Source organism: Styela clava, chromosome 10 (assembly GCF_964204865.1).
Source record: "Styela clava chromosome 10, kaStyClav1.hap1.2, whole genome shotgun sequence".
Taxonomy (NCBI): Eukaryota; Metazoa; Chordata; class Ascidiacea; order Stolidobranchia; family Styelidae; genus Styela; species Styela clava.
In genome coordinates this window covers 6,641,753-6,653,381 of record NC_135259.1, presented here as the reverse complement: position 1 = coordinate 6,653,381, position 11,629 = coordinate 6,641,753, and the positions used below count along the sequence as shown (strand labels likewise).

The 11,629-nt window shown below is 36.3% G+C and overlaps 1 protein-coding gene across 1 annotated transcript; it reads left to right on the top strand.

The window, feature by feature from the left end:
- Positions 1-2,233: 2,233 nt before the first annotated feature.
- LOC120338069 (zinc finger MYM-type protein 1-like) lies at positions 2,234-4,813 on the top strand. The gene is made up of 2 exons (XM_039406000.2): positions 2,234-3,706; positions 3,770-4,813. Exons 1-2 carry the CDS (start codon positions 2,234-2,236, stop codon positions 4,811-4,813), a joined length of 2,517 nt encoding a protein of 838 aa, XP_039261934.2.
- The last annotated feature ends 6,816 nt before the right edge of the window (positions 4,814-11,629 follow it).

Genomic DNA, 11,629 nt, shown 5'->3' with positions numbered 1-11,629 from the left:
TTTCTCGAATTTAAAACTGCATTCAAATACGGACAAAAGCGTATGTCCATTGTTTTACAGAAATGGAGATACCGTATAATATGATTTAGGGTGATATTAAAATTGTCCAGAAGAGATGATGATAATTTTAAGCAAAGCGCTGCAAGGAGATATTCTTTTCCTTAAATTTATCATCTAGTGAAATTCAAACGCGCCTTGATTTCATATTTATATCAGCACATTTACTTCATATCTTCGGCTTGTCCCTAAAACTGACTTACATTTCATTACTAGATCATGAATAAGGTGTCTTTCGCGCAAATATTTAGCTTAAAACCCTAAGGTTTGCCATAAAAACCCAAGATATCTTGTGCACATGCAATGCAGAAATCATGAAATCATCTCAAAGCGCTCAGCAGAGAAGTACTGAAATCTAACAGTCATTAACATGCCTGCTAAGATATATTATGAGTTGTTTAAGCGTGTAACTTTGTATATCTGCGACGATTTATTATGCTATATAATTATCGTTGCATAATTTGTGGGCTGAGTAATAGAAGAGTTTCATGATACACAACTGTTTCAGAGGACTCTCGCCGAACCCCTGAAACAGCTCCACCGAACCCCAGGGTTTCGACCGAACCCAGGGTAAGAAACACTGGTTTAAAAAGTGATTTATTATCTTAAAGAACAAGCTCAGCAGAAATATCTTACAATTTATGAAATGTCCTAGTTCAAATTTAGGACTCTGTAGCCAACCAAAATAAAAATTCCCTGTAGGATAGGATTTACATATTTATCCCGGGAAAATTCGACTTAATCGTATGGCGCACTACGGCCTCCCTCAGGGTTACTATTCCATATCGCGTATGGGATTAGTTAGCCAGTTATTTGTTTTTGAAAGCATGGATTTGATGGTGGAGGAAGCCGTTATCGACTAGCGGTTACGTGAACCACCCTACGGCAGCGAGGAGTCCAGCAATCCTCTCGCACATGACCATCCCCGCATGGGATTCGAATCTGCGAGCCCAAGTAGGGTAATTAAGGATGTTGTGGAGAGCGTAATTCTAACTCTTAGCACGATGCGCCACACCGCCTAAACAATAAGATTGTAGTGACGTGTATAATTATAATACTGCTGAATAATAAGTCTGCTGAGTATTACAGAAGCGTCATTAAATTAATCTCAAGTAAGTTTCAGTGTTTATTATGCCTGAATCATCTTGTGTTTGTAAGAAGTAAAAGATTGGTGCACTGTGGATGCAGTGTGGTACGAAAAAGTGCAAGACATCGTGGTGGCATGTGGAGTGTGCTGATTTACAAGGTATCACAGAATATTGTATCAAATAAATAAATACAGATGCCCGAGTTGTGTTGTAGAATCATTGGGATTGTTGACACCTGCAAAATCGAGCAAAAATTTAAGCGAAGCAGTGCAAGATGAAATAAAAAAAAAAGTTTTCCTGACATCATTAAGACTGTTGTAGGAGAGGTGTCATCAGCAACCACCAAACGTTTTGCCAACAACTATTGCGTCGACATAAACATATATATAACATCTAAATATGAGTTTTTTACGTATTAAAAATGTAGGATTGGCGGAGTTTACCAGATTCGGAGAAAGTGTTAAAAGGGTTTACCATTAAAAAAAGGTTGACGAGCACTGATTTAAAGTAACTAAACTGGTAGTATTTTGATCACCTATGGGGTTTCCTGACTGCGGCCCGCAAGGCATTTTGATCAACTATTGTTTACTTTCTAATCCCAAGCGATCAAAGTATCGGATTTGGAGAAAATTGTACAACAAACACTGAAGTTTGTGCAGTGATGTAACATACCTGGCTTGGGAACAGTGGCGTGCCTAGGGTGGGGCGAAGGGGGCAGTCGCCCCGGGCAGCACGTTGTGGGGGGCAGCAAAACGAAGCTGCAGAGATAACGTTATAACATGTGTTTTTCTTGATGTGTTTTTATTTAATTAAAATCATTAGGTTATAGTTTAGGCTGACATTAGGTTATAGTTTTGTGTAAGTTATTGTGGTGATGGTGAGTCAACAATGGATGTTTTCCCGACCCTTGACTCCAGAAAAATTCTCCACCTGATCTTTTGCCATGACGACAGTTTCGCGAGCGCGCATTACTGCATGCGAGGCTGAAAAGTTTATGTTTGATTTAATTTGCCGAACACGACGATTGGTTTTACTTATTCTTCGGTTTTCTTTTTATGTAATTTGATATCACCAAATTTGATCCACGGATGAAGCGAATACAACCAAGCGGGGCTCAATATCGTCGCAAGAAAAGACGCAGGGAAGCAGAAGTTAATGTCCTGAGAGGCTCTTTAGATGCGTGGGTGAAAAAGCTATACGTGGCGAAAAATCAATTGGGTGATGAAAATCATGAGTCCGTGACTGTCGTCCAAGATGATGTCAGTATTCCAGTTAACACACATCTTGACATTGTTCGTGGCAATCAGTCGCACAATTCGATTCCGGGTGACGCTGATGATTTTGATGAGGTGAGTGCTAATGCTGAGGCGAATGCTGTCATTTTGAACGATGACGCTGAAGGTAACAATTACGATGGAAATTTTATCGAATTATTTTGTGACCACGACCTTGGGCGTTTAAGGAAACCGATATCTACACATTTAGTGAAATTCTTAGTTCAGCAAGGACCAGAAAAATTTCAACACAACGAAGGTCCTTTTGCTAAAAGAGAAGGAAGATCTCTTTCTAAGCATTGGTTCGAAACTTTGTCAAGTAATGGAGAGTGTTTTCAGAGAAAATGGCTGATATATTCGCCATGCAAACAGGCAGCCTTTTGCTTTGTCTGTTTTTTATTTTCAAAATGTGAATCAAGTTTTTGTAACGAAAAAGGATTTCGCAGCTGGAGAAAATTGAATCCTCGAATTTATAAGCATGAAAAAAGTCCGGGTCACAGAAATGCAAAGCGTGAATATTTGGATTTTGAAGCACGACTTGAAAAATTACGTGTAATTGATTATGAACTCCAAAGGCATATTTCAAGTGAGAAAAAGAAATGGCGACTTATTGTTGAACGAATTGGCGATGTTGTTTACCTTCTGTCAAGACAGAATATTGCGTTTCGAAGTCACAGAAATGAAGGAGTTTCAAAGTTGGTCAACGAAAATGCTTACGAAAACAATTCTGGAAACTTTTTGGAAATAATCGAACTATTGGCAGATTATGACGTTGTTTTGTTTGAACATTTACAGAATGCGAGGAAAAAACCCAACAAAGTCGACTATCTTTCGAATAAAAGTCAAAATAAAATAATCAATCTTATTGCCGGTATAATTAAGAAGAAGATTAGTTCTAAAGTAAAGAAAGCCAAATACTACACTCTGATGTTAGATTCTACTCCAGATATATCACGTGAGAATCAAATTGCCGAGATCTTGAGATACGTTCACATCAGTGAGAATAAGGATGTCGAAATTAAAGAGGTTTTTCTTGGGTTTTTTCAAGTTTCTGAGAAAAACGCGGCAAGCTTAGTGGAAACGGGGATTGAGAAATTGAATGATGATGGAATTGACATAAATGATTGTCGAGGACAAGCATACGATAACGCTGCTGTTATGAGTGGTGTACGAACTGGAGTACGGAAACGAATTTTGGAAATCAATCCAGAGGCCCAGTTTGTCAATTGCGAAAACCACAGCTTAAATTTAGCATGTGTTCATGTAGCTGAAGTTCATCCAACAGTGGTTACATTTTTTGGTATTATGGACAAAATTTTCGTTTTTTTTTCATCTTCAACAACACGTTAGGAAGTTCTGAAGTCAAAGGTTGAGAAAACTGTCAAGAAGCATTGTGAGACGAGATGGAGTTCGTACTACAACGCAGTTGAAGTCATCCATGAAAATTTTCACGAAATTATATATTGTCTCGAGTATTTTGAAGATGACAAATTTTCAAGTGAGACCAAATCTGATGCTTGTTTACTTCGCCATTCGTTGCAGCAATTTACATTCGTTTCTCTCTTGAAATTTTGGTGCCCTGTTTTGTCATCCGTTCAGAGAGTGACAAAACGCTTACAAGATCCAAAGATCGATTTAATTCAGGCAAGTGATGATCTTGATGGGCTTAATAGAATTATTGATCTGAAATCTGAGGACATTATTAAGAATGCAGACAGATCGGCATCCGAATACTGCGAGGAGTGGAATGTACCATTGACAAGAGTCAGGCAAAGAAAAATGATGCCTGGAGAAAGTGTGAAAGACTGTGGCTTATCAGCAATTGAGGAAATGCAAAGAATTATGAATGAAATCGCAAACAGACTGAAAACCGAACTTTCAGAACGCTCAGGCCGCGTTAGTAGACTCGCTGAGAAGTTTTCCTTCTTATTAAAGTTGGACTCAATTGATGTTAAAAATATTGAACATTTGAAAACCTTGAAACGACAGTGCGAGATTTTTTCTAACTATTTTGAGACTGACGTAATTTCATCCTCCCTCTACGAAGAAATCGTTGATTGCATTACGCTTTTCCGAAGTGGAAACAGAAATTTTCCAAAAAATGCTAAAGATTTTCTTGCCTCATTGGTTGGGCTTGGCTGTGATGTTTTTCCAACTTTGTGCATTGGATATCGTTTATTACTCACAATTGGCTACTCAATTGCTAGTTGTGAACGATCTTTCTCAAAGTTGAAACAGAAAAAAACATATTTGAGGTCTTCAATGTCAAATCAGCGCCTGTCGAGTTTATGTTTGATAAGCATCGAAGAAATATTCCTGACAAGTGAGGTGAAAGAGGCTGTCGTTCAGACGTTTGTTGACAGCAAAGTAGCGATTGGACATAGAAATAAATAAGTGACTTGCTTTTATGTTATGTTTGTTGTTTAGCTTGACGATTTATTTAATAAAACAAACGTTTTTATCTTACTTGATCTTTATTTTATTTATTCTCATGTATAACGACATCTATAAGCTGTTTAACTCCCGAATTATTTATGAAGTTAGCTATAAGGGGCAGCATTTTATAAACTCGCCCCGGGCAGCAGAAGAGTTTGGCACGCCCCTGCTTGGGAATATTTATATTTCTCTGTCAAAATAAACATGGATGTTTGGCAAAGTTTTTTGAGAAAATATCAACACTTACGACTAAAAATTAGGCAAGCCGTAGATCCGAATTGTATGGTGTGAATAAATCATAAATTAAAGATGAAACATTTACTCAGGGTACAATTACATATTCAAATTAAATGGAAAAGGAAAAAATACAATGTTTAGTGGCGATATCATTAAGAATGCGCACGCAGAGCCGAGCTTATTGGCCGCGGTGGAATGTTTTGTATGCGTGTGTGCAGTTATCTGCATATTCAGTAATCATTTATTTTTGTGTATGACCTTATCACCAATCAGTCGATCGCGTGCTATTATAAGAATTTTAGTTTAATTTTTCGAGAATTGACGCTTTTTCAAAAATCTATGTGGCAGGCAATTTTTAGAAATAAAATTAAGATTCTTTGCACTAATCAACGGGCCAGAGACCTAATGTTATTCTCCTCTAACAATCAATTTGTAAGCGATATTTAAAATTGTAGGCATATACTTTAGCAAAAATCAAGTAATTATAACTTTGGAAAGCAATACTCGCTATAACTAAAATATATAACATTGGTGAAAACAGGCACAAGGGGCTAGAAATAGACATTGGGAGTTTCTGCGTAATATGAGTAAAGATAAGGGTATTGGATGGGTTTGCGAACGGGGATTTTAGGAAATGACAGCAAATGAGAACAGGTAGGGATGAGAGATAGTTTTCGACATTGGGATTTTTAGTAAGAATAAAAAATGGGTTTAGACATGGAGAGTTCAGAAGGATTTGTGGGTTCAGTTTAGACATGGCGTGGACAATGTAGTAGAGAGATTAGAAGCGTATCGGGCGCAGAGATGATTTGAGCTGAAAGCGTGATTTGAGTTGATAAATGTATAATCATTATGAATGAAGCGTATTGCAAACTTGTCCAAGAGCTATTGTTATAAAAAATTTAGACTGAGTTTGCCAAAGGTTGAGTAGAAATATAACTTTATATATATATGCCTATTTGCTTTTGTGAATATTAGTTATATTTTACGAGATCTTTGAGTTGGGGGACGGTGGGCCACGGTGAGACATAGAGCACAGTGGAACCAGCTCTCGCACTCGTACTATATTTGGAATCAGGGCAGCGTTTCGTGTTTTGATTCCGCCCTTCGATGAGTTACAACGCCCCCGCAAACGGACAACGGCCGTGCAGAGCGACGCAAGCTAAGAGATAAAATTGGTTTTGGCGGGTTTAAACTAGAATTTCACACTTTCATTTTTTCCCTTTTTTACTCCTTCTCAGCATGACAAATCCCCGTCTGACATTTTTTACCTTTAGTTCACTGTAAAATATTCATAACGTTGGCGAGTTGAAGTACCTTCCTAATCTCAACATGAAAAACAGACGGAAAAAAATTTTCTTCTAAGGGGAACAATGGACCGGGGTTCATTGAGACATGTTCCACTGGGTACAATTCGACAGTGTTTGATTCATTGAGTGCTCTAGAGACTTAGAAATGCGTTATTTTTTTGTATTTTTGGGATATTTTTGGCTCATGGCCCAATATGAAATATATTCTAAATTCAAAAATATTTTTTAGATTCATATTCAGAAAATAAATAACTTTTCTTAGGCGGGAATTAGACATTTTACTTGTTAATATGTAAATGTTGGTTTTGTTTTAATGGACGCAGTGAACAGTTTAGTGACTGAAAAAATTACACCGTCGTTTTTTGTTATAGTTGAACAGCACTCAAACTTCGTATTCGATGTTTAAGGCCTTTTTATCACTGCCGTCGACGAGAATGGAAATTTCAGAACTCATTTTAAATTGATTAAAATTAGACATAATTCAAAGTAAAACAATGTATTTCTTTCAATTTTATTAATAGAAATCTCAAGTATTCAACAAATAAGTCTACAATGCAGAACCTTCATATACAAATGGCTCCAAGGGAGTTTCATGTTGCCAATGCAGAAAATTTGTTTCGGAAATTTTTCGGGAAAACATCTGAAATATTTTGATTGAACATTGATTTCAAAAGCATTACATCTTCAAATTTAAATTTCCCTCCTTCTTTAGAAGATAATGCTAATCCTTTGAATATTTCAAAGGCAGAATTTTTAACAGAATGCCACATTTTACCCCAAGGACTGTACGAATGTGCCCCATTAGTGGGGTACAGTAGTACACTTGACAATCGTTTTTTGAAACATTTTGTTGGTAAGATGTGTGTTGCTAGAGAATTTTTTAGTTTCCGATTAAAAACTACATTTACTCCTTTCTGCTTTAGCCCCGCAAAGTGAAATAAATCTTCAGAATATACGGCTTAAAATGTAAAAAAGTGGCCCGACCACACAGTTTATCGTACATATATACACTTACATTGTATAAAAGCAGTAAGGCGTCAGAGAATAACGTCATCTAACTCTGATAACATGTCGCTCGCTAATTTGTTGATGTCTCGCGCGTCGCATTCGGCTGCGTTGAATTTAAATTTTAAGGGCTGGCACTTCTGCTTGACTCCTCGAGCTTTTGTTCAACTTTAAGTTAAGTTGTTTTTCTGAATTAATCCGTCGTTTTGTATGTCTGATTTTATTGTATTTAAGTCGTTCTGACTGGACAATATTTATACATAGACTGAGCAAGATTATTACTCGTTTTTTTCAGAGACTTTGCATACTTTTGAGAAAGCTCAGCGCTGGCTCGCACCATAGTCCTGAGAGAAAATCTAATACTCTTTGAAAGCTGCTTCCAATTGTTGTGGTGGAGTTTCCAGTAACGTGAACTTGGAAGGCGGTCAAAAAAACACGACCTTGTGACCCGAGGACGAATGATCCGCGTCCCTTCCTCACTGGTTCGCCAGTTGTAAATAAACATTTTGGCTTAAGATCAGTATATATGTTAATTCGCCCAAGAAAGGTAAGATATATGTTGTTACCTGATGCATGCACAGGTCTATATTGGTCAAAAACGAAAATGTAAGGCTCCCACACATTGTGATAACCAAAAAAATAAAATAAATTATTTACGGTCTCTCATAATGACAGTTAGACCACATGGCGAAGTGATGCCTATGGTGGGTTACAATGATGGAGGCTAAGTATTTATTGGACACGTAGTGGACATAACGATCGTTTCAATATTATGTTGTTCTTGTTCTTGTTGTTATTTGACACAGAATAACACACCTAGTGGAAATATTAAAAAACCGCTTTTCTCTTCGAATACTGGACCAATTGCTTTGAAATTTTCAGTGGTTGAAGATAAAATTTTTCCCCAGAAGGCTATTACTTTTATTCATTTTAAATAATATACCTGTTATCTCTGTGAGATTTGTTTTTGTTTGCTATGACGTCATTAAACGTTCTGCGGACATCGGACGCCATTTTGTGTCCTACTGTACTGCTTCGCTTGGTGTGAATATATTTGTAGACTGTGATCTGACGGTACGGAACACCGTACTGTACTGCGAACAGACGTGTCCATATATTTGGGCGTAGCTCTCTTGTTTTCAATGTAGTATGTTCTGTGTAAATATATTTGAGTGATTTAAATTAAGAGTTTCAAATTTAAACGAGAACAACGGCTGCAGGATCATTTTCATCATTATCCATTCCAAGACATGAATTTTTCAAGGTCATTACTGGAGATTCAAGTCCGTTGTCATACAAAACATCCGAGTTTAATTAAAATTGATCAGAAGTGATCTGAGAAGTTCTTGCATTTACATAACCAGTCCAACCTGCACAATAAATAAATCAATAATAAAATTTGATATTACGAGACTTAAGCAAACATCGAGCCTAGAAAAGTATAAAGCAAGGAAATAAACAGCGGCATTTCTTTCGAGTTGAAAGAGTGATTGGTGCAAGGAGCGAAGTTATGATATAAAAGAAATAGGACAAAATGCTATCTACCTGCGTTGGATTTCAATATCAAAATGAAGAAATTATCATAGTCGGTTAAAAAGAAAGTACCGTTTAAAGATAAATCTTCGGGATCTGCATATAAACAATTAATGACATGTTAGCGAAGAAGACCGATCATGAATTTAAAATGTTTATAAGATTACTTTTGCATGATTGCAGATATTACAAATTGTGGCGACCCTTGTTTTGCCTCTTAAATGACGTCATGTGATATCGTTTTAATATTTGGTATTCTATCAGTGAGGACACTGGGGGCGCTGTGACACTGTCAGCCTTTTTTTGCGGCATGGTCTGCACCGTGGGTTGACGAGGGGCAGTCGTCTGAGTGTTTCGGTTGGAATTTTCATGGAATTGCTTTGGAATTTTCAGTGGTTCAAGATTGATTTTTTTGCCAGAAGGCTATTACTTTCATTTATTCCTGAATTTTCTATGAATCTTATGAGATCTAATATTTCATCCAAAATTGCGCTGTATTAATTTTTAATTATGGGAACACGGTTTTTAATCCGCCAAGCGTGACGGCTGACTGTGAAAATTCTTGCGACTGAAAACCCGGAACTTTTCGAGGGTACGGTACCGGTAACGTCAAAGGTAAACCCTGCTTCGCTCTAGTCCACGTGTCCATATATTTGAGCCTTGCTCTCTTGTTGTTTGAGTACAGTGCCATTACAGTTCATTTACCGTAGTGTAGTATTTTCAGTTTTATCATGAAATTGGCTTTTATCAGTACTATTCAAATGTTGTGTACCTATAGAATTGTTCGTCGTCTTTTAAAAATGCCTGTTATGAGTTATTTTCGGCCTGTTCTGCAAATGGTAGTAGCTAGTTTATTGTACTAGATTCTAGGGGTCATTTAGTTTCTATTGAAAGTCTCTTCGATTTCAGGGTTTGTCAGTGTTTTTATGATGTATATGGTCTTTCTTGCCTTTTTACTGCCTGGTATCTGTTATTTTTATTTCATGCTTTTCGTTCCTTTGGAGTGTTTGGTTGTTTTGGATCGTTCACTGTTCGAGTTGTTAAATAAATGACATAAAACAGCGTAAAGACTTGGACTATTGAGAGGGAAACTAGAGGTCAGATCATATTAGAAGATATTCTGAACCTGAGTAGTTATTTCATACATTGCCGGTACGCTACAAAATTATACAATACAATGATAAAGATAGTACACAAACCTTGGCAAAACGTGCTTTGCTTTTTCTCCGAACCTACAAATATATTAAAAACCTCGGCTATGTCATTCTCTGCAAAATATAAGGAAACATTTTAATTTTTGTGTTAGAATAAATGCATTAAGAGAATCTGAATTCACCCACATGCAATAACTCTACAATATATTGACATATATTTCTAAATCAACCAATTGAATAATCAAACTTTTATTCATGAACACAAAATATTAATGAGATAATAAACGGTAATAATACTTTAATTTGTGTAGCAAGAGTCGCGAGACAACACGAAAGTTCTTTAAGCTGTGAGTTCTTGCATTGTATGGTTCACTGATATATTCAAAATAATTGAATGGATATAAGCTTTTTATCTGTGTACGTAGCCTAATGCTGGTGAACAAATTTTCTTGTACGAACATTGAGTACAACGTTCCAAAAACAGCAAAGACAAAACTTTTGTTATGAAAAATAGAAAAGACTTTTCGAATCTTTATTCGGAAAGGTGACATAAAATTATATATTGTGGGATAAAATGTCTTAAACACGGCGTATATACTAAGTCAAAATTAAAGCTTTCACTGCGAGATGGTCGGTTTACTTACGTTTAAAGTGGTAAGTTCCTTTTTTCCGACCTCGAATTATCTTTATCTGATGATTGAACTTTCAATGCTGCGCATAAAAAATAAGATTTTCTATATTTGCTTTTCTACTTTCCACAATTAAAGTAATTTTATTAATGTAATACCTGGAACCGACCAAGCGATCACTGGATTTCCCCAATATTTAAGACTTGATATTGAGTTGGTAATTGTTATCACAAATTCAATTGAAAATCCTGAAAAATTCCAGTGATGTTATCGAGTAGCAGAGTAACTTCAATATGCTTTTGAGAGACCTCGTAAGATGCGTTGCATTTTAATCAAGGTTCAACATTTAGGTCCAAGGTCCTATTTGATGTACGGAGTAATACAAAATAAAACGGAACCCGTAATTTAATAATTACTTCTGATGAAGTATATTGTTTAATATTTTATATTCGTGGACTTCCATGTGTTTATCACTCTGAAGTTTCAGAAATCTAGGACAAATTCCAAAGGGAACATGACTTTTGTACAAAACGTTCTAGGTTTCCTAAACCTGTGGGGTATAATCATACACAAACCTGAGTTAAAGTGCAAACAAAATTAAATATTTTTTTTCCAATTTCATAGAAGTAATTAGGAAATATATGTGATCCATTTTATTGAACTCCATATTTGGTGTTTATTTTTTATTTGCCTTCCGTAACTGAAGTTATCTGCGGTTATAACGACAATGTTCCCTCCATTTTTGAAATTATTGAACCTTCAACATCCAACAGGTTCCTGAGGGCGTGGAATGTCAAAAACATCATACCATGAAGCTTTCGATTGAACCTGGGACAAAAATTCACGAACAATATAAACACGAATACTACTACAGCATGATTGGTAAAATATACAACTCATCAAAAT